Source organism: Anser cygnoides, chromosome Z, assembly GCF_040182565.1.
Source record: "Anser cygnoides isolate HZ-2024a breed goose chromosome Z, Taihu_goose_T2T_genome, whole genome shotgun sequence".
Lineage (NCBI taxonomy): Eukaryota > Metazoa > Chordata > Aves > Anseriformes > Anatidae > Anser > Anser cygnoides.
The window spans coordinates 76616958-76640782 of NC_089912.1; the positions used below are offsets into that span (position 1 = coordinate 76616958).

General features: G+C 37.8%; 1 protein-coding gene and 1 long non-coding RNA gene across 5 annotated transcripts in view; one reads left to right on the plus strand and one right to left on the minus strand.

Annotated features, from left to right (window-relative positions):
* Window positions 1–1554: 1554 nt before the first annotated feature.
* On the minus strand, window positions 1555–2692 carry LOC125184788 (uncharacterized). Its single transcript, XR_007169199.2, has 2 exons — window positions 2553–2692; window positions 1555–1859 (listed from the first exon to the last, which is right to left on the minus strand). It is a non-coding gene; the product is annotated as an uncharacterized lncRNA (long non-coding RNA).
* Window positions 2333–23825, plus strand: part of SREK1 (splicing regulatory glutamic acid and lysine rich protein 1) — a 38326-nt gene continuing 16833 nt past the window's right edge. Inside the window, exons 1-4 of one of the 4 annotated variants that reach the window (XM_048079507.2) lie at window positions 2333–2638; window positions 12057–12190; window positions 19792–19907; window positions 22705–22869. In XM_048079507.2, the coding sequence (XP_047935464.2) occupies window positions 2478–2638; window positions 12057–12190; window positions 19792–19907; window positions 22705–22869 (576 nt within the window). In that variant the 5' untranslated portion in view covers window positions 2333–2477. Of the gene's footprint in view, window positions 2639–12055; window positions 12191–12663; window positions 19503–19791; window positions 19908–22704; window positions 22870–23825 lie in introns of those variants that run through there. The other 3 variants (XM_066988611.1, XM_013180531.3, XM_066988610.1) reach the window with 3 other exon arrangements.

The following is a 23825-nucleotide window of genomic DNA, read 5'->3' on the forward strand; positions in this document are numbered from 1 at the left end:
GTGGGCGTTGTTTGCTTTATGAAATCATTTGATTCTGTTTCCCACAGCCATCTCCTGCAGAAACTGGCTGCCCATAGGCTGGACAGACGTGCTGTTTGCTGGGTAAAACTGGCTGGCTGGACAGGCCCAAAGGGTCGCTGTGAATGGAGTTAAATCCAGCTGGTGGACAGTCACAGGTGACATTCACCTGGGCTCAGTTTTCGGGCCGGTCCTTAACATTTTTATCAATGATCTTGATGAGGGGGATCGAGTGCACCCTCAGTAAGTTTGCACATGACACCAAGTCGGGCAGAGTGTTGATCTGCCTGAGGTTAGGAAGGCCCTGCAGGGGGACCAGGATAGGCTAGGGGGTGCATCCAGTTGCACAGCATTCAACAATTAAACACCAGGTGCTGCACTTGGGGCAGAACGACCCCATTCAGCAGTATAGGTTTGGGGAAGATGGTTTAGTGGTGGACTTGGTAGCATTAGGTGATGGTTGGACTAGATGAACTTAAGGGTCTTTTTCTACCTCAATGGTTCTAACCTGTCTTTATCACAACCCACAAATTCTCACTTTTGTCTGACTTTCTTCCCCATCCCACTGGGGGAGGAATGAGCAAGCACCTGTGTGGTGACTACCTGCCTACCAGGGTTAAACCTCAACAAATTGACCATCTGCGGATTACATACATACCTGGGAGAAGAAAACAAAACAAAACTCATTCCTAGGCCTCATTCCAGTCAGTAACATGAAATGTTTGTACACTGATTCTCCTTCTGCATTTCTATCTATGTTATTTAACTTCTTTACACTATAGCTTTGTTTTTTATTAACAGGAGAGAGTGACTAGTACATATTTTTAAGCTTTGAAAAGTTTGGCTAAAACAGATTCATTGTTTGCTTCTGGCATTTTGATGGCAGCCTGCGTGAACCAAGGTTGCTGGCTGTTTTTTTCCTGCTATTCTTCTGAAATCTAATTATTATTTTTCATCTTTTTTCAAGCTAAGTTTGTCTTGTGGTAGGGACTGACAAACACCAAATGTAAATAGTATTTTGCTTCGGTTCTGTTTTTTTTTTTTTTTTTTGGGGGGGGGGGGGGGGGGGGCCTAGAACAGTAGATCGGAATTTCATATTTATTGTTAAAGGATTTACCTGAGGGAAGATGTCCCAGTCACTTCTGATGTTACAGAATTCTTCTCTCAGTGAGTTCTAGAGTTTGTTTTTCTTGTACCTTCCACCGAGACATGCAGGACAAAGGCATGAATGTTCAGAGCTGTAATAGTTTCCACATGTCTGCTCACCAACTGAATGGTTATTGGTCACAACACAGGAAAATTTTATGTAAGATTTCTACAGATAAAATAATCCTAAGAGACCTAAAACATAACAAAGGACCTTGAATTCTCCAGCTGAACTCCTCTAAGCTATAAGAATGCCTGAAAATAAGGATTTAACACGAATCTTGTTATTTTAGAACCAGGACTCCACTCAGAAAAAGCACATGACTGCAGTGAGTATTATTTTCAACTAAATGCTACCTGAAACACATACATTTTTAAGGAATTCCAAGCAATTGTCCAAGACTTACTTTATTTAAAATTCTGTAACATATCCTTCCTAGAGTACTGGTTTACCTTCAGTAGAATTATACAAGTAAATACATGAAGCACTACCCAGACTTACAGACGCGGAGATTCCTGCTGACCTACATGCTCACGGAAGTATCACAAATCTGCAGTCTTTTTTTTCGGCAGAGATGGCTTCCAGAGTGCTTCAGTCCTTTCTCGGTTTAGGTTTGGGGTACGGAAGGCCCAAGAGGTTAGAACATCCACGTTTGAAGCCTTAGCTTTGTAGCGCCAAGACACGCAATTATCACCTAGGAAAGACTGCAGTTAGAGCCTAAAATACTGAGCAATCAGACCCACGTTCTCCAGGCAATTTAACGTTTAAAGGGAACTTAAAGCCTAATTCTAGGCAAAATCAACGTCTTTGGGACCGATTCCCGGTCGAGTTAAAACAAAAACGTTAACAACCGATTCCTTCACAGCCCTTCCTGCCCAAAGGCAGCGAGGCCACGCGTTTTCACGGGTATATACATTCCCCAGGGTAATTAACCCGTCTCTCCCTGAAAAGCCTCGGTAGCAGCCGACCTCTCGGCCACCGGCAGCGTACTTCGGCGGGAATTACTTTCCATTTTCCCCTCATTTTCTATCCCCGCCCCCCGCGGGACCCGCCGGGGCGGCGCTGCCGTTATCGCCTAACGACCGCCCCCGCCGCTAACGGCCGGCCCCGGCAGCCATTGCCAGGGGCTCCCGGCGGCGGCGGAGGCACCGCCTCCAGGGAGCAGTCGAGTCGAGGAGCTAGAGCGTCCGCATCGCCGGGACGCTCCGCCCGCCCGGCGCCGCGCGCTGCTCTCTGCGTTGGGCAGGCCCGCCCCCGGCTCCGGCGTGTGGCGGTGCGGCGCGGTGCGGCGCGGCGCGGTGCGGGCTGCGCCATGATGAACAGCGGCGGCATCGGGGTGCCGCTCGGCTTCCCCCTGGGCCCCACGTCCGTCATCCAGGTCACCAACCTCTCCTCGGCGGTAACCAGCGAGCAGATGCGGACGCTCTTCGGCTTCCTGGGAGATATCGAGGAGCTGCGCCTCTACCCCCCGGAGTAAGCGGCGGCGGCGGGGACCCGGGGGAGTTGGGGTGTGTGTGTGTGGGGGGGAGGCCCCCCGCGCCATCTTGAGTGCGGGCACCGGAGAGTGCCGCAGCGGGCGCGGGGTCACGTGGTGCCGGCCCTTTGTACAGCGGCGGAGGCGAGCTTCGCCCGCACTTAAGATGGCGGCCCCGAGCCCTCGGCGGGGCAGCGGCGGCGCTTCGTGGCCTCTCCTCGCCAGCCCCGCGCCTCAGGGGCCGGGGGGAGCCTGTCCCGGGTGCCCGCCTCTCGCCTCCCGTTGTTGAAAATCCCCTCTGCCCGCCTCGCGAGTCCCGGCTGGCGGGGCCGGCGCCTTGTTGTCTGAACGTGAGGCGGCGGGGCTGCTCGGAGAGGGGCGGCAGCTGCCTTGTTCTCCGGAGGCTCTCCGCAGGGTGCCCGCGGCGGGTAAAAGTTAGCAGCGGGCACGAAACCTGCCCCCAAATCGCGGCTGCCGTCGTTCGGCAGCTGCGTGCGATGGATCTCGGTACTATTTTGCTGACCCCAGTGTTTCACCCAAGCAGATCGCGGCCAGCAGAGCAGGGGAGGAAAAACAATAATCCTACTAATACATCTAATAATTTTTATAAACACGTCTGTGATACCAGTGTGTGAATGACAGACGTGCCCTTTTGAACAATATATTCTTTCTTTTCCCCTTACAAAAGTAAAATAGGGGTAGCAGAAAGGGGGGGGGGGGGTCATTTCGCATCCAGATATTTTGATCTTTATAATAATAAGAGGTTCAGAGAGATAAAAGGTCTTCTAAAACTTAATAGCAAAAACAGTTGGTGTTTGTCCACTTTTATCTTTTACTAGATACTTGCCTAGGTTTGAAAGAGGACCATTCAGAGAAATTAAATATGACTTAACATTTATATAGAATTTATGTAATCATTCCTGCAAAGATGAGCTTTAAACAATTCTAAACACTCTTTAGTAGGTTTCTGGTGATTTTCATAGAGCTTCTAGGTTACTTTGGACTGTTCCTACGGATGCTTCTTAATACACTTTTCTCTTGACTAAATGTATTTTTTGTTATAGCTGTTGCTTTTATTTTTTTACCACCAATATAGTAAATTTTAAGGCAAATAAATATTTTCTTGGTTTTTGCAATTAATCTTTGTGTCTTTGTATATAATGTTGCTCATGCATATATATATACACATATATATATGTACGTATATATATGCATATACACATATATACATACGTGTATATATATACGCATGAGCAACATTTTATATATATGGGTACATATATATGTGAAAAAAAACCATATATATACACGTGAAATACTAAAAAACAATACTGTAGTAGGTTTTGACTTGGAAATGTCAGGGTTACAATGCTTTAAACACCAGTTCTAAATAATTCTGTTTTCCCAAGATAGGTTACAGAATTGTGATTAGTTATTTTAATGTTGATCTTATTTACAATTTTTAAGCATAACTTTTAGAAATATGCATTTCCTTGTCAAATACTCCAGAACATTTGATCTGACTTTAATATCACAATGCTAGAAAACAATTAAGGGTTTCTGTTTCTTCATGTGAAACAGAAAAGATGTGCTGCTTATTGACTATCTAAAAATATCTTTTAATAATATTAGGATAAATTCAGAAGACTGTGTTTCATTGTCAAATTTATGGAAAGCAAAGGATTCCCAAGCAAAAACATGCCATAATTTTAGCAAACTGTAGAAATGTTTTGTTTTGCTACTGCTTTTTCCTTGAAGGCCTGGATTTTTAAAAATCAATTCTTTCTATTCGTTAAGGGAGGTTTGCCTTTTACATTATAGTTGACATCGGACAAAAATTCATGCCATACCCAGCATAACTTTAAAACATTTCTGTAAGAAACCCAAACTTTCAATGTCTTTTGGAGCATGAGTTTTGTGACCTTCATGAAACAGTGGGAAGCTAACTTTTCAGTCAGGTTTTCGTCTGAAAAATGTGATTTAGTAAGTTGAATTTAGTGAGCTACAGGACTTATGGATATTGGCTACTCAATGACAAATATTAATATGCAATTTTTGATTTATTTTACAGTGAGGAGTAAAAGTACAGAGGCATGGAAGCTTTCAGTAATTCCAGAATATTTAGGTTATGTAAATAGTATAAATAGAGACTAAACAGTAGTAAAAGCTTTGATTATAAATAGTTAAGCAAAAGCTCTCACTGAGATTGGGACTTCATTTACCAGCCCTTGTACGGAAACAGGTAGTTATAAAACAGTTCTTGTTTAAAGATAATAATATATGATGTGATAGTAAAAGAGTAATATCCTTTTTTATAGACAAAGCAGCAGTGAAAGAAAATTACATATTGCGTTGCATAGAACTGTAACCTGTTTTTTTTTCTAATTCTGTATTGCAGATACTCAGTGTACATACAAAACATTTTTTTCTCGTCTATCGAGCATGAGTTTGCAGAACAGAGATGAACATTTCTCTTCATACAGAACATTCCTGTATCCATCACAGAATGGTTTGGGTTGGAAGATCACTCTGTTCCAAGCCCCTGCCATGGGCAGGGACACCTCCCACCAGACCAGGTTGCCCAAAGCCCCATCCAGCCTGGCCTTGAGCACCTCCAGGGATGGGGCACCCACAGCTTCTCTGGGCAGCCTGTGCCAGTGCCTCACTACCCTCTGGGTGAAGAATTTCTTCCCTATATCTGATCTAACTCTCCCCCCTTGTAGTTTAAAGCCATTCCCCCTTGCCCTATCACTGTACTCCGTAACCAAGAGTCCCTCCCTAGCTTTCCTGTAGGCCCCTTTAGGTACTGGAAGGCTGCTGTAAGGTCTTCCCAGAGCCTTCTCTTCCCCAGGCTGAACAACCCCAACTCCCCCAGCCTGTCTTCACAGGAGAATTGCTCTAGTCCTCTGGTAATTCTTGTGGCCCTCCTCTGGACCCACTACAACAGCTCCATGTCCTTCTTGTGCTGGAGGCCCCAGAGCTGAACGCAGCACTCCAGGTAGTGTCTCACAAGAGCAGAGCAGAGGGGCAGAACCACCTCCCTCACCCTGCTGGCCATGCTGCTTTTGATGTAGCCCAGCACATGGCTGCCTTTCTGGGCTGCAAGCACACATTGTTGGCTCATGGTGAGCTCTCAAATTCTAAGGTCCTTCTCCTCAGTACTGTTCTCAATCCATTCTCTACCCAGCTTGTATTGATGCTTGGGATTGCCCCGATCCAGGTGCAGGGCCTTGCACTTGGCCCTGTTGAACCCCACAAGGTTCACACAGGCCCACCTCTCAGGCCTGCCCAGGTCCCTCTGGATGGCATCCCTTCCCTCCAGCGTGTCGACCACACCACATCTTGGTGTCATCTGCAAACTTGCCAAGGGTGCACTCAATCCCACTGTCCGTTTCACCCACAAAAATGTTAAACAGCGCCCATCCCAATACTGACCCTTGAGGAACACCAGTTGTCACTGATCTCAACCTGGACATTGAGTCATTGACTGCAGCTCTTTCAGTGCCACCATCCACCTTCAGGTTCCCTAGAAGATCTTGAACCATCTCCTGTTTAAGAAAAAAAAAAGACATTTGAGTTAAGAGATTCACTGTAATTTTTTAAATCCCATCGCCTTTGCTGGGTGTGTTTATTTATAATGGATATGAACTACATATGATTGTAACAGTTAAGAGAATATAAAAGGGAATGTATTTGTCATATATGTGCCATACACATGCACGCACTTCATAAAGCGTATATACTCCCTTTTTTCTAATCACGTATTATGGTCTTTCTGAGTTAAAATATAAGTCATTCTTCACCTCTTTGATGTCAGTCATGTTTGTCAGCTTTCTATTTTTCCTTTAATCTGCTGAAATCTGAAACAAAAAATCTGATTGTATAAAATATTCACATTTTTCATTAACAAAGCTGCTTTTTATAACAAAAATATAGTAGTTTCATTCTGTTACTTGTATATTAATTTGATCAAGGGCATGTAGCATATTGGAGCATGGCTCTTGACAATTATTTTTTTTAAATATTTTCCCCTTCTTTGAAGTTGCAGCATTACATGTTAATTTTGACTTTTTTTTTTTTTCCCTAATCCTCTGATATTTTGCTGTCAGAGTAATTCAAGAAGTGTGTAGAAGTGGTGAATTTGACTAGGTGATCACTTGTACTCTACAGGAAATTCCTTATATAGCCCTGTTCCACTGTAATTCACTGCGCACCACCCTACTGCTGAGTTGAACGAAAAAGAGGGTACATAACTTAGTAGGGAGCAAGGATAGTAGATCTGGTACCTATACTTTTTCCATTTCAATGACTGTAGAGCAAAGGATAAGGCTATGCTATGTTTTTTTGACCTCTTATTATTAGAAGTATTCTATTCCTTTTTACTATTTTTCTACATTTCTCCTGTCACTTACAATTAGCGTCCCTTGCTTTTCTAGGGTGCAACAGAGAATTTCTTTAAGAAACTGAAAGGAAGTCTCCAGTGCTGAATACAATCATTTACCGATTACATTAAATAGCATCTTAGTGTTAGAGTAATTGATTTAAAGTTCTTGTAACCATACAGATAGTGGAGGGGAAGAGGGAGAAACCACCTTGCTTTTTTAAAGCATTGAATAAAATTGAAGTTCTTCAAGATTACGCTTTAGTATTTGCAGTGAGCTTCCTGATACTAGTGACTTTTCCCAGTCAGTATCTTAAGACTGTTTTTTAAAATAATGGGTTCTGTTTGGGTCTGTTATTTTGTATCCCAGAAGAGGACTTTCCCTAGGATTGTAGAGTTAAATCATGCTACGCTGTTTGGTACTTTGTCACTTCGTGTTTCATTTTCATTGATAAAAGCCCTTCAGTTCTCCAGTCACTGCTGATCAGACAGCCCTTTAAGAAGGAAGGGTTTCGTATCTGTCATGTATCTGAAAGGCCGGTACTCAGTGGGGAAGTTTCTATCCTGTATTTCAGAGGATTTCACGTTTTATTCAGGTAGCAGTAGATGCTACTTGATTATTACTCTTATTTTCCGAAGAGGCATATGTGAACTATGAGTAGTCTACCTTCGCATTCGGTGTTGAGGGCACTTGAGACTCTTGGCACTGAACAAGGTGTTTCCATATGGTCATCACCCTAATTTTAGCTACTGGTCAATGAAGCTTCCTTGGCACTAAAAGCAGTATTTTTTTTTTTTTAATTTTTATTTTACTGAAAAGCTATTAACATGAGTCATCTTTCGGTGGGTTGTTACTGGTAGTCCTCATTTGTGTTTACCTATTTTCTTACAAGTAACTTTCAAATTTTACATGATTATAGAACTGCATGCTGTTCTGGTCTCTGGAAGGCTTTCCACTGAAACTTCAGTCTTAAAAAAATGGTGGATCTTGAATAGCATCAGTAAACAAATATAAGCTACACGGAAGTGGGAAAAGATGTATTTTTTTACCCACTTATTTCACTCTTCATTTGTTTTTTTGATTATCAGATCTTAGAGAGACTAGCAGAGTTTATCTGTCTGCTGTACTCGTTTAATGTTCTTAGTCACTGGTGCCAAGAAACGTTGACTTAATGAGATTTTTAACAATTTCCTTGTAAGACTTGTCTCTTAAAGACTGATGCTGGTAGATTTCAGTGCCTAAAACCCCCTTTTATTCCACTTCATTCCCAAGCCTTTTGGTAATCTCTTTGTCCCTCCCCTTTCTCATAAACAAAGCTATAGCCTTGAAAAGAAGGAAATTCAGAGACCCTTTGAGATTTTTCTTTTTAACCAGCTTTTTATAAAAAAATGCACGGAAGTGAAAGTAAGGGATGATTATAAAATCCTTTCTGGAAACACACTTTCTTTTTTTTTTCTTTTTAATCTACTGGTATGGATACTATTTTCTCTTCTGCTTGTATCTTGAGGAAAATAGGATGGGTGAATTGCAGGTTACTGATTTTTACCAAATGAGATCTGGGTTTCTTCCTGAATCTAAAGACTTCTTATTGTAAAGAAAAATTGCAGTGCATTTGAAAGTGGTGTGGAAAATCAGACGGTGAAGAAGACTGAAAGGAAGGAAAATGGTATGATGACAGCCCGTGTAAGAGAATTAGTTCATGTAGTAAGAGTTGTTGGTTACTACTTCAGGGCCTCTGTGGGTTTGCCACCTCTGTGTAGAAGGAGAGTGTCTTCAGTAGAAGTGCTCCGTCAGCTTTGGTGGTACTTTGTCACAGAAGTCTGAGGAGAAGCTACTGAGGTTTTGAATTACCTGTGCATGGTCCTGATTTGGCTACAGATCTGAATTCCTATGTTGAGAATGGAGAACTGCTATCATTGTTTTGCACATCAATTTACCGTTTGCAAAACTTGCGGTACTTATTGAGTTTCCTCAAGTGGGAATACACAGAGGCCGTGGAGGACATAGGAGGGAGGCATCCTGCAAGTGCGTGTGTGTGAAAAGTCCCTGAGAAACCACACTTGTGTTAAGTGATGCCAGTGTTCAAATATACAGGGGAGTGAGAGCGAACGCTCTGTTCACTGCTTTGTAGAGTACTGCCTGAAATTTTTGTCTGTTTGCTGCACGGTGGTGGTTTTTGTTGTTGTAGTGTGTTTTTTAAACATCCTAAAGTTATTTATGTTTAAATCTACAAAATGTGCTGTTCAGTGAAGTATTAATTTGGTATCTTTCTTTTGGCTGTTTAAATAGACTTCATTGAGAGCAGGAAGTGTGGCTTATCTTTCATAGCTCTAAACAAGACAGAGTTTCAGTTTGCAGTACAGGTACAGTTGAAATCTGATGCTATTTTGCAGGGTATGACAGTTTTTTTTTTTTTTTTTTGCCTTGGCTATTTACTCTAGTATACAGACTGCTCCTACAGTTTAGGATTGTATTTCAACGTCCTAGGAGATCAGTTATGTCTGAGGTTCTTAGTTCCAGTCATGCTTTTATGTTACACTCATCACCCAGTTGAAGTCTGTTTCAGAAGCCTTCAAAATTCCATTTGTAGTGCTAAGCCTGCAAATGTGGCTGTAAGATGATTTTCAAGCAGTTAAGTATTGAAAGTCTTTATTGATTAACAATTGGATTTTTGCAGACTGAATTGTTTGAGAGCAGGAAGACGCAACTGTCTGCATGAGGCATTGGAAGCCCTGCTATAACGCTGCTTGCTTCTGGGTGACCTGGAGTGTCTCTTTCTTAGACTTCACTGTGTCCTGCAGTGACTGCAGCGTAGATAAGACCTTTGAGATGAAGCATGCAGAGCCTTATTTGAATATGATCTGTGCACAATTACTCCAGAACATCTTATTTCAATAGATTATTTATTTATGTTATTTTCTCCTCCACCGCTACCACCCTGAGAAAATCTGGAACCTTAGATAGATGTTCTGCAGCCTTTTATTTGATTCTTTCTTTTTATGGTAGTTTTCTGAAAGGGTCAGTTATATATAATGGTTTTGTTTGCTTGTTAATCTATTGGGAAATTGATGTTCCTGTCTCACTGGAAAGGAAAATTAAGTGGCAGAAATGTTCAAATGTCATTCAGATCTATATTTCATTTTTGAGTTTTCTTGCGTTTTCATAACAATTGTCCTATATATAGTAACCCTAAATGTAAGGTGTAGGACTTGCTTTTTACATCATTGCTTTGTGAGGCTGTAAAGAATACTATGACTCTGCCTGAGTTCTGCCTCCAAAAATATTGGCAGAACAAAAGGAATTAAAACAGAATAAGACCCTTCCCAGCTCTGTTCTTAAGAAGTCTACTGAGGAGGTTTAGGAGGTCCACTTCTCATTCAGTCACTGTAAAATTAAAAACTTAGAGAATTTTAGGTCTCCATTGTTTCTCTGGACATAGATGCTGCGTTGATATGTTTTGTGCAGAGGTGGTCTCCTTACAAGAGAATTTTTCCTTAACCCTCAGAAAAGAGTTTATACCAAGACTTCATTTTAGAGTCTTTTTTAAGCAGTATTCTGATGTTAATATTTTAACATAATTCCAAATACCTTTTGAGACTGAAATCCAGAAAATACAGGGGAAAAATATTATAAAAATTACAATTTACTTAGCTGGCTCTGTAGACATTTAAGTTTTTAAGGATTATGTACAGGGGCTGGAGTTGTCTTGTTCACAGAATTACATTCTTCAGTTAGCAATGATATTAAAAACAAAAAAAAAGGAGGCAAAAGCCAAGAGATGTTAGAAGTTTTGAACAGTCTGGACCACAGAATCTTCACTGGAGACGTTAGCCATTTGGGCTGTAACAGTAGCATGTGTATTAAATAAATAAATAAACCAAGCCAACCAACAAACAAACAAAACCAACCCCACCCCCAAAGAAAACCCTAAAGCCACACAGAAAAGATCACACCCCTCACCCCAAGAAAAACACACAAAAAAACAAACTACAGCAAACATCTTCACAGTGAGCAATGTCTACCTGAGAAAGTCAAAGCTCCCTGACGGCTCTGATGTTGGAAAACGTTCTGAACCAAGACCTTACAGGTGGTTCAGAGGTCTTCCTATAATTTTATTTCCTTCCTAAATACAAAAACTTAAAACTGTGAAAACATTGGCCACCACAGACAAAATGAATGGGGTAAAGAAATGTAGTCATCTTGCAGTGTTTTTCTCAATTGTAAAATCTTGACTTCCATACATGTTTTATGTCTCTCCCACTACCTTAAAATACGTTTTGAAAAACAAATGTTTTTGGTTTTGCTTATGATTACAATCCTTACATATGGTGCTTTCTGACATGTCTGTCGGTATACTGTTTAATGGATAAACACATTACCCAACATGTGTATTTGTACTTTTCTTATTCTGACTTAATGCAGTGAGTGAATTCCTCCTACCTCCTCTAGTATTATCCTGTTCTATATTATGCCAGACTAAGGTGAGGGATAAAAACGATTTTTGTTACATTAGTGAACCCAGACCAAACATTTGAAAGAATGCCCAAGATTTTTTTAATATTAAGAATTAACAAAATTTCCTCAGTGAAGATAGAAGAAGGTTTATCAGTTATTATGGGCTAATATTTGAAGGACACATTGAAAAATGAGTGGACTTACTTATTGGATTTCCTAAAAAGGACTATACAGAGGAAGAAAAAAGATTTATTGTAAATTATTTACTAGGTGAATGTAGTTTGATTTGTGGTAGTTACCATAGTGAAGTTGTCCTGGTTTCAGAACATTGTATAGCAAGATTTGTAAAGAAAATAAGACTTGTAGATTTGGGGTTTTAGCTTTTGTAAGTTTTCATTAAAAAGGAGGAGGTGATATGCTTTTTTTAGTGACATAGGACAGAAATTAATAAATTTCTATAGTTTTGTCTTTTGGGTAACTTTTCCAGGAAGTCTATTTTTTTAATTAAGAAATAATGGTTAAAAATGCATGCATACCTTTATTCAGTATAACTGATTGTTTTTTCCTTTTTATCTTGCAGCAACGCACCTCTTGCTTTTTCCTCCAAAGTATGTTATATTAAGTTTCGTGAAGCATCGAGTGTTGGTGTGGCCCAGCATCTAACTAACACGGTTTTTATTGACAGAGCTTTGATAGTTGTGCCCTGTGCAGAAGGTTGGTATTCTAAATGTTTTTCTGTAATGTTGGTCTTTGTCCTGTCTGCTAATTGTTTTAAGCTTTTCATGTAAGGAGGTGGTGCTCTATTGTTATTTTATTTTATTGCTTTTTGGGGAAAAAAAAAAAAGACTTGAAACAACATTGAGAATAGAATTAAGGAACATAGCTATAGAGATTTAATTTAAATTCATCATTAGAAAAAATAATTTGATTTAAATTAGGCTAATTCAGTTTTCCATTGTTAGATATTTTTTGGGGGAAAATAAGGTAAATTTTTCTCCTTCAGTATGATCTTTGTCTTTGCAAGCTTATACCTACACAAAGCTCTCACTGAAGTCAATGGAGCACTGAAAATATTAGGTAATTGCCTTGCACAGTTAACAGTGCAGTTTGGATCTTAATGTGTGACTTCTCTTGGGGGGGGGGGGGGGGGAGGAGGGATTGTTTTTTTTCTTTTGATGATGCTCATTACTTCTGGTTTTTTTTTTGTACTGAGTCTCCATTTGTCTTGTCAACATGCAATGTATGCATTTAGCCATTGTAGATTTATCTAATTTAAAATATTTTGTATGTATGGTGATAACTACTATTTGAATATAAAGTATAAATAGTTTACCTCCTTATGCAATAACAAGATTTCAGTTTTCCCTTCTTACTGTTGAACGTATTATTTCGTTTGCATTAAAAATGCTTTCTTACATACTGGTACTCCTTTTTGATGTTAGATATCTCTTGAAAAATGCAATTAACTGCACAGAATGCTTCCAGAGTAAAGTGTTTTTATAACTGTTAGTAAAGAAAAGATGTTTCTTTTAAGTAGCTCTTAGTAAAGATGTTTCTTTGAAGTAGCTCTGAGCCCGTAATTTACAGATGTGTTGAATACAAGGGAATTCTTACTTCTAATATTCCAAATCTGAATACAGTTTTATGAAACATGGCCCTATTGTTGCTGAATTGTGCATAGGCAGATAACGGGATTTAGGCAGAGCCCCATTGACTTCACTGGGATCATTGTGGAATTGAGCACCTGCCCATTTGAATCTGGAGTTTTTGCCTCCCTGGAGTGGAAACATTCCAGCTGGTGGACTGAAGCTAACTTCACTTTGAGCATGGTAGCTGTTTTGCCATGAAAAACAGTGTATTGAATGGTGGAACCATATGCTGCAGCAAGTCCAGAAACACCTGCTGCTAATGTGACTTACTGCAAGAGTCAGGTTTTGGTTAAAAAATGCTGCTGACTTCCTGGAGTTTGTTAACAATGATCCCAGGGTACCATTTTTTTGGCTTGCTTGCCATATTGTAATCTGGATAGTATGAGATTAGTACTGTTGTAATAATGGTCTGGGATATTCTAGCAAACTCTGGCAAGTCTCCAAAATTTCATGGACTCTAAAAGTACTTTAACTGAAGGTTATATTGACCTACAATATACTGCCTGTTTCATAGCCTTGTTATATTTTTGTCTTTGTGAAGCCTAGATTTTTAGTAACTCTTACAACAAAAGAGCTTTTTTTGATTTATTCTTTGAACTTATTCGTAAACCATGAAGAGGATATTGCTGTATCAACTTGAAGGTCTGGGTAGGCAAAATATATCCGATGAGAGCCCGGACAACTGAAAAGTTGTCCCTAAATAATTGACTATAAATTATTCAGGATCTTAGTTTCATGTTTCATCCAAACGACCTTAACACTGGTTCAGTACTGCCAGAGAGGGAAGATTGCTGCCTAATGAATGAACAACACTTCCTGGTGTTTTTCTTGTGATGAGATCACTGCCTGACGTGGTATGGCAACAGGCAGGTAAAGCTACATTTTCCTGTGTCTCTTTGACAGTAGACAGTGAGTGGAAGGAGAATAAAATCGAAGTTCTAAGAAACCTTGTCCCCACCCCATTTGCAGATGACTTATTAGACATTTCTAAGAAAATGCATTACAGATAAATTGTCACTGTTCTAAGTCATTCTGAATCCCCCAGTTTCATGCATAATTAGCTGAACAAGTGATTGGGTTGTGAGGACATTTTTTTTTTCTTAATGTCAGAATACTGTTTCCGTGTAATTTTCTAACAGAATCACACGTTTTAGTTTGTAAAGATGTGAATTCATATAAGTTTAACTTCCTAAGGAGTATATTGTGTGGAATAAGCATGGCTTTGGAGATCACAGTACAACATTTTGAATCACCTATGTATCATATAATGCATTGTTAATGGAGTCAGTTGAGTGTATCACAAGCTTTAAAAGTAGCAATGGCTATACTTTACTGGAAGATTAAATTATATTGGTGGCCAGTGGTGCCAGTAATGAAATGTTTCATGCGTCGAATTGAACATAGAGGAGAGGTAAAAAACTTTGAAAACTTGGTTTTAAAAACCACAATAAAATCTGAAATTTAGAGTGCATTTAAACAGTGGTAAATCAAGGAAATATGAGGTGGGGATCACTATGCAATGAAAACAATGTTAATTTTGTGTCATTTAATAAACAATTTAACAGAAAATGTAATTGTAAATGAAGTAATATTATCAAGCTGTTAAAATGTGATTTTCTTTTGTGTGTATGGGTAGGTTTTTCTTTAAATGTTATGCTTTGAGAACACAAAGGTTGAAAGATAACAAAGATGCCACCCTAATCATTCTAAATTTTATGTCCACATTATCTGGTAGATGGATTTTGACTATTAATTTGGTTTTGTATGTTTTCTCTGTGTGATATTTGTGCATTATTAGATGACTAGACTGGCCAAGGCAGACCTGTTACACTTGCCTGAGTTAGGCATTGTTTGCCATGCCACTAAACCTGCCGTCAAGTGAAACCTTCATGGGGGAAATGAGATCGAAGTCTGGCCTGCTGAAGATGGACGCCCTGTCTCTGTTTTTATTTTATTTTGCTTTCTTTCCTTTGTTTTTTTTTTTCTTTATTTTTTTTAATTTATTTTTATTTTATTTTGTCCCTTTTTGTTTTGTTTTGTTAAATCTCTTTCCCTTGTACTTGTGAACTGGTACTTCAGTTCTGTAAAAATGGTGTTTTGTAAAGGGTTCGCAGTGCTTCATTTTGAAGTTGACCTGAAGCTGCTTATGAATGGTGGATGGTATACACAGAGTATGATTAACTTATTTTTATGCTGTGAGTCATGGATAAATTTGGTTTTGAATACATGTAAGCATCTAAATTCAACAGATGAGCATATTGTGTCAGAAGGCTGGAATAGTGAAAAATAGTTTTAAGATACGTTCTTTCATATGTTATACGTTACGAGTTCACCTTGGAAAAGGACACTTAAAACTCTTACTTTCTGGAGACATTAACTTTGCAAAATACAGTCATGATCTTTCTCTGCTATTTGCCCCACTTCTCAGCAGAGTAGTTTTTATTTTAGGTTGCATGGTCTGTTTAAAAGAAGGCTTTCTATTTATGTCTAATATAAAGAGTTTAAAATATAATTATTTCTGAAATTGCAATTTCATGGATAGTGAATGTCATGAAATACTTGCTTCTGATGAAATCTTGCTCCAGTGAGGTCAGTGGCAGTAAAATTTCATCCTTTTGTTTTTACAATTTTTAGAAAGACTGTATACCACTCATAAGTACAAACGCAGCCCGAGGTTTAGATTGGAATGTGTTATATGAGGCACATTGTCTTTTAACATTGTTATTTGTGTGAAGATTGAATCAGTTCTGTATGCGTGTGTGTGTGTATGTATGTGTATGTGTTGCACTTTTACATGCTCCAGTGGTGGTTATGTGAAGAAGTTTAAAAAAAAAAAAGTCATCTTAGTTATCTCAAGCCCTGGTAGTTGATGCTGGAGTGACTGAGAAGGTTATCTTTAGATATATTCTTTCTTGTGGAATGGAACCTCTACAGCAGAAATGGTGGGCCAGGTGGTATGTTTCATCCTCAGGCATTTCTCTTCCCAGCTAAGTGCATTGAGATCAGTTGGTTTCAGTTTGGTAATGCACTAGGCTGTGAACTGCAGCTGGGAAGAGCTTTGCCTCATACTCTTTGTTTCATTTATTTTGAAACCTCGGCAGTTGAGGTTGTTGCCATTAGAACTAATCTGTTTAGTCACTGCTGTTAAATCCAATAACAATCATGAATTGGATCACACACAAATTATTTTATTTCAAAGTGTGCGTTTGCCACTGACTTAAAATAGCAGGAAAATAACAATACCTCTAATTATGTTTAAAGTAGATATGAAAATATTTTAAAACAAACTCACTTATTGCTGAAGCAGTTTTGAGGGGAGGATTAAGCGTGTAGTTTAAGTATGAAAAACAGGAAGTTAATTTGTTCTGAGCATTTGGAAGGAGATAATACTGTGATTACTACCTGCTTAATACAAATATTTTTGTTCATCATTTAGCAAAGTGGATTCTGGTACGGACTCAGTTGGCTAGGACTCTTAAGCACTTTGATGATACAAAAAAAAAACAGTTATATATATTTAGGACAACAGTACATCTTCTAAGGAGCATAAGGTATTTTTAGTCAGTGCAGAACTAATCTACATGTGCTTCCAAATTCCATCACAAAGCAAAGAGTAATTAAGTAAATGATCGTAGAATCTGTGATTTGCTAAACAATCAAAAGCTTCTAAGAAATATTACTAATATGAGGTATATATGACATTTATTTTGTCTGTTTCCCTTATTAGAAAATCAGTATCTTTATCTCATTTCCATTAAGCCCTAGTTTAAAAAACAAATCTGTTATTCTTAAATAATTCTTAAAGTATCCTAACTTACTGTATCATAACCAACATGTTTTGTTGTATATCTGTGTGGGCCTATATTCTTTTATAAACTTAGGGAGATAAAGCTCTAAAAACTTAGTCTGTTTTTAATTCGTGAGGTTAGTTGGTCTCTCATACTCATTTGTTCAGTAAACTAGATGTGCAAAGTTTTCTTCCCCTGTCCCAGTTTATTTTCTATGGAATTATTTAAAAATTTGACCTGATCTTAAAAACTGGAGGGTGAACCTGTGAAAATACAGTGTCTCTGAAAATACAGGCAAATTTTCAGGGTTCTGTTTGTAGAGTTAGACCCTTCTACAATAAAATGAACCAGCAGATCTTTGTTTGTGGCGTGGAACTGACCGAATGGATTTTCTATTAAAACGAAACGTTACACTATTTAGAACCCTAAGTATTCTGGACATAATGCTGCTAATTTGTAATTAATATATGCATACTCTGCATTCTTTTAACTGCTATAATAGTTGACTTAACTGAAAAGTGCTCAGCTGGTTCCTTAAGCAACATTTGAGCAAATGAATAATTCCTATTATTTCAGTAAGGTGTCCCATACGCTTAAAGTTTAGGCTTGAATATAAGTAACTTTCTGAACTTAACTCGCTGTATGTTTAATTGTGTGCCTAACTCGGTTCCTGTTTATATTGAATTGGCTGTATGTAAGTGCATATTTAAATTAGGCATATGCTTATGTACATTACAGACCAAGGATCAAAAGTAGCATGCAGACACACAATTTTCGGAGCCCTTTCTGTTACTGAATTTACTTGAGCCATGTGTGTTGATCATGTGGAATCCTGCTTAAGTATCCTGTTAATTGCAAGAAGCTCTCTGCTCAGGATTAGGTCTGATAGTTAGTGGTCTGGTTCATTAGTTATCTGAAAACACTTAAGTATTTTGATCTTTCAGAAGAACTAGTATGTAATTGTATGCCTAATTTGCATGCACAGTTACTGGAACTGTATATTGGAAAGACTGTTTAGTTAGCTACCTCGTAGGCAGGATATGCACCAAAGTACATGATTCTTGTGAGCAGTCAGGCAGATCAGGTACAGCAGGTCAGGTACACCTCTCCTTGCATGCCTGACTTCAAAATGAGTGCTGAACATTGTGGTGATTACTCAGATTCATGCATGTTTTCTAAAAAGCCCTGGAAGACATGACTGCAGAGTTAATTCTTGAGTGCTAATAATTTTCCTATTTTTTTCCTATAGATAGCAAAATCAAGTGGTTTGTTACATGTTAAAGAGCAAGGTGCCTCAAAACTTAAAATAAATGTAAATAGGAGGCATGAGAAAAAGATGGGTACTGTTACTTTATCTTTTCTATTCCACACATGCTGCATATAAATTAATTTTCATTTAGATTTGTTTTGTCCTTTGGTCACATCCAGTTGTAACCCAGTCCATGCTGCAGATCTGTATTACTGTTTTGCAGTACCTTTTTCATCTTTTTTTTTTTTTTAATAGTATAATTCTTGCAGGGTATATTGGAACTCATGTAGCTAAAACTACACAGTGTTTTAAAACTTATCTAATATTCTTCTTTTTGATAAGAATATTAATATTTTCATTTTCAAATCTTGTAGTTAGGGGTTTATAGCTAAGAAATACAGTTTTAATCAGTACAGTTTTCGTAGACATCTTGGCTATTAAAAAAAGTTTAAATAAAAACATTTGGTTTATTAAAGTGCATGTGGTAGTACCAAAAGGCTCAGTGGCTTAGCATATATACAGTTATGCCAGCAATTTTGAATAAATCTTAGATGTGTAGTATAATTAGAACTGCGTTCTGTAGTTTTTCTTTTGATTGTTTAGTGTTTGTATCAGTTAAAATCCCTTTACATTTCAAACTTAATAGGCACGTTTAATTGTTCAGCTATTGCATCTTTTAATTTTTGAAGATTTTTGGGGTTAATTTAACAGTCTAATTGTATCTAACTTTTTAATGAAACCTATGTTTAGTATCTAAATTATGATTACATATATTTAAACGGTTATAATGACAGGGAGAAGATAATCTGGTTGAAATAGTATAAAATGCATATTTTAGGAATATATGGCTTTCTTAGCTGATTTTTTATGATTTTCTTCAATCTCAGTAAATTTACAGCTAATCTATCAAAGTTTCAGATAAACTGAGATGACCTAGAATATAAGACAGTACAAATCTAAATTTTTCTGCGCTCCCCTTTCCTTCCCCCAGCTTTACTTGTAGTGTGTATTGTGTGGAGTCACAGTAGTTTTTATTTTATTTATTTTTACATCAGGAGTAGGTAGCTTCAGAGAGAAAAAAGCACAAATTTCAGTTAGCACATACATGTTTTTTCTTTTTTTTTTTCTTTTACTGATTTGGTTATTTGCCATTTCTGGGGATTAAACTTTAAAAAATGTTCTTCTTTTCTGTATCTGATGTTCTGTGTGCTATTAGTGATGCAGCCAACACGAACGGTTGTCATGTGTAAAACAACTTTCGATCACCGCGAAAACACCGCCCTGGGAAAGCGTCCATGCTTGATATCGTTTGGTTCATGAACATTAAGTTTCCAGTACAGGTGACCCATAGCTCAAAGTGTTAAATAATTGTGTACATATTCAGTTTTTAAAATAATAATCCATTAATGAGATTGCTAGTCTTTGAAGTTTTTCTCACTTTTGTTTTTCCTAGTAGGGCAGGGTAAAAGGAAAAACTTAAGTTCTTATTTGTTTCTTTGTAAGGATCTGGTAGATAGATTCATTCTTATTTATTACCTTTTTAAATGCAAGGGTAATTGTAAAATCATAGAAAGAATAACATCTGTGTAGTGTGCAAACTCTGTATAATGCTTTCATTTGCTTCTTCAGGTAAAATCCCAGATGAAGCCAAAGCCCTTTCTTTATTGGCACCTGCTCCTACTATGACAAGCCTGATGCCTGGTGCAGGGTTGCTTCCTATACCTACACCAACACCTTTGACTACAGTAAGTAAAATTCAGTTGCTGTTTGATTCCTGGCTTCATCTATATCTAATAGCCTTTTCTGCATTCAGAGACCAAGAATGATCTGATCCATGGATGTTGTCCTCTTCTGTGTCAAATCAGTGAGAATCTAGCTGTGATTCCTTGTTTGAGGGTGGATCATGAGATACATGTGCACTACCTTTCCTGGTTTTTTTTTTTTTTTGGATTTTTAATTTTCAAACTAGTGGGTAAATACTGGTTTTGGTTGTGTCCATGTTAATTGTCCCTTTCTAGACCCATTAATTTGATCCAGTGGCAATGCTATCCATCTCCTAAAAATCATTTAAAACATAATGTTTAAATTGGCACAGACCTTTATAATGTTGAAATGTTGCATTAGGATGCTTCTATTTAATATCTCAGCGGTAGGACTTTTGACTGTTTGCCTAGCAATGTTTTCACTGGAAATAGCACAAGAGCTAGCTGCTGCTACTTCTGTACTGTTCCCATCTACCCCTGTAAGCTTTTCTTGAAATCAGCAGGCAACTGTGCCCTGTTCAGACACAATTCTGGAAATAGCAAAGCCTACTTCAGAAAAAATTGGACTTAGTGTCACCGCCCCTATGTTATTTGAAGATGAAAGTCCTCAGTCTTCTAAATGTGTTGCAGCTGTGTGTTTACTGATGCTCCTGATACCATCCTGGATTTTTTGTTTTTGTGTTAAGGGTGTCCTGCAGACTCTGACTTACCTGTTTTTATAATGATTCCTCATTTGTCTCGATTACCAGAAGCATTATTCCCACTTTTATATACTTAGCTGATAATTACAAGCATCCTAAAAGAAATGAGTATCAATTAATTCCTTTCTTTCATCCCTTCCATAAAAACCTTGCTTGAAAATGCAACATTGTTTTCTGCTGCAGTATTTCACAAATCTGCACAAAAGTTTCCATCCTTTTCAAAGCTTCTACTCCAGCAGCTGTTTTAGAGTGCACAACTTCTATACAGAAACAGTGGGACCAAGGTCACCAGTTATAACTGTCATTGCATAAGAGGCAATGTTTGGCTTTGAAAATCATTTTTATTTCACAAGAATGTTGGCTTTTTTTTCTATTAAGATCGGTGATATTATGCTCACTGATATATGAAGTAATAGTTTAGGCATTTCATAAATCAAAAGTGTGCTTACTCATGGTTCAACTGCTTAATTGCTGCTAATTAAGCATAATTAATAGCAGGATTTAGAGACATTTGTTTCTAAAATAACTTTCTTAAGTGACTTTGTTTTCATACCCATCTTTTAATAACAGATAATTTATTATAAAGTTCTGCCAGTCTGTTCAGATGTTAGGATGACAGCAAATAGTAAATGCCCCCCTTATCCTCCAGGAGTTAATTTAATGCACATGTTCAGTATCATATGAATAATTTATCTTGTTCTGTGAATGAAAGTTTTCAAAACAAAACCTCAGTATTTTATTCCATCAATCCAGAATTCATTGTTAGTTACAAAGTGGCATTTTTGGGGCTTGTTCTACTGCTGCATCAATGGTTGCTAACTGTTGGTTTCTTGGACCGATGGGCTCCACTGGGTAAATGTAGACAACACAAGGAGATGGAATGCAGAGGTACTATCCGTGGAATTTCCCTTTTTCTCACGTACAGTATTAATTAGTCATGTCATCTTGCCAATATTCTCTTTTCCTTAGATTTTAGCAGAAGCAGTAAATTTGCTATGCTTGTGAATGCAGAAAGTTGTTCTTTGGTGAACAGGTTATGCCTGTTACATAGCTTAAAAACTCTTTTTTTACTTTCTGTATTTGTCAATAGTGATGACCAATGGCTTTTCTTTAGATGTTGGAATTATAAGTAACCAAGCAGAACCCACAAGATGAACTAGAAAATAGTCAAGCATGATATGCTCTTGTACATGCATAATAGCATTGTGTATACAGATATGATTTCTCACACATTCTGTTAGTGAGGTAGGACTTAAAAATTAAAAGTTTTATTTCATACTTCATCAGATGAGCGTACTTAATAACAAAATCACACTTCCTGAATGCTCTGTAGTCCTGATTGTCTCTTCCTTGGTCTTAAGTACTTGAAGAATGAAAATGTGCAGGAAATTACACCACTGAATAATTTCTTTTGACGTCCGGATATTAACTACAGGGCTTTTTTGGTGCAGCAGTACTTGCAAAATATTGTAATATATTTTCTTCATAAGTCAGAAGAAGATTAAGATTTTGTTGATTTCTGCAAGGCAAAGATGTTTGTGTGGTGTTAGATTGATTAACTTTGTGCATGTTTGATGGTCCATTTCCAGTGGTCATGGCATTCTGAATGCATGTTTTGTCTTGATGCTTCTTCTTTCTTGGTTCTTAGCAGTTGCAAGGTGAAATTCTTTATAACCAAACTTAGATCAGTCCTTAGCGATTCCTCATCTTTAATACTTGCTGTGGCAAAAAAAAAATAACAGTAATAGCAATGCTTGAAGACATCCTAATCAATTTGATTGACTACTAGCATTAGAAATTCACGCCTCCATGTTTTCTGATTGATACACTGCATCTCTGGTCAGATGCCTTTAATAAGATGGTAACTAGTAGCCCACAGAAAATCTTAACTGTACCAGGTCATTTGTGGGTAGATTTTTATTCTTTAAAAAAAAAAAAAAAAGTAGGGATCTTGAAGTTTAAAATACTGCCACTGTTCTTAGATTGATTTTCAAGGAAATGCACAACACAGAGAAACACTAGCAAGTATTTCCCACCAATGCTAGATCAAAAGCATATGTTGTTTTTGTGTTTTTCAGCTTGGTGTTTCACTTGGCACTTTGGGAGCAATACCAGCGGCAGCACTGGACCCTAACATAACAGCACTTGGGGAAATACCACAGCCACCAATAATGGGGAATGTGGACCCATCCAAAATCGATGAAATCAGGAGAACAGTATATGTTGGAAACTTAAATTCCCAGGTAACTTCTTCTTTTTTTTCTTTTTTTTTTTTTTTTGGTATGAGAAACTCTAGTGGAAGATATAAAGTTGTAATTTATGGATTGTAGTCTTAAGAGCTTTTTGTAGCTGATGACAATAGGAATTTAAGAAAAACAAACAAAAAAAACCTCACTCTTTTTGGTTACTAGTATTATTTTAAATTTTGAATGCTCTTGCACTAATCAGATCAGATCCTGCACCAGACTGTGTAATTCAGATTAGCAGGACACCAGAGGAATAACAGTGTGACTGAATTCAAGCAACAGAAATAAGATTGTATGTTTTGATCCAACTGGGCTGTATTAATTGAGTGATTCCTTAGAAGCCAGTAGATCATGATAGCTGTCCCTCTCTAATACTGTGCAGCTGCTTAAGTACAGCAAGAAGGAATTCACCTTCTGAATCACAATAAATTAACTATAGCAGAAGGTTAATGATTTGTCCTAGTAAAAGTTGCAAAATTAGCCTGAGCATTTCTGAGTTTCAATGACAGAAAAGCTAGGTCTGTCAGAAATCTGTTTTTTCAGCAGTTACTGATTTATTTGTTTGAAAAATGATTTGTTTTTGACTGATGGCAATATGAGTATTTGTTTTGGGGGGTTATTTGATTGCCAAAGTAGCTACAAGAGTATAAAAGTGCCGTTGATTGCAAGAAAATAAAACAAGCTGGAAGCTAGTAGAAAAAATAAAACCAAAGTCTTGTAATGTTGTTCTGGTTTTTGTTGTTGCTGTTTTTAACTGATCAAAAATCATAATAGCAGAAATAGCTTTGACATAGGTGTATAAGGAAATTCCTCATCAGTTACTTCAAATGGGTTGCCTGAAATGTGCAAAATCCTGTGCAAGTTTATAACTTAAATGTAGGACTTCAGGACTTGTGGTTGCACTATTTTAAACTGTAATTTATTCTTTAGATTAGTGGAAGAAAAAATAATGC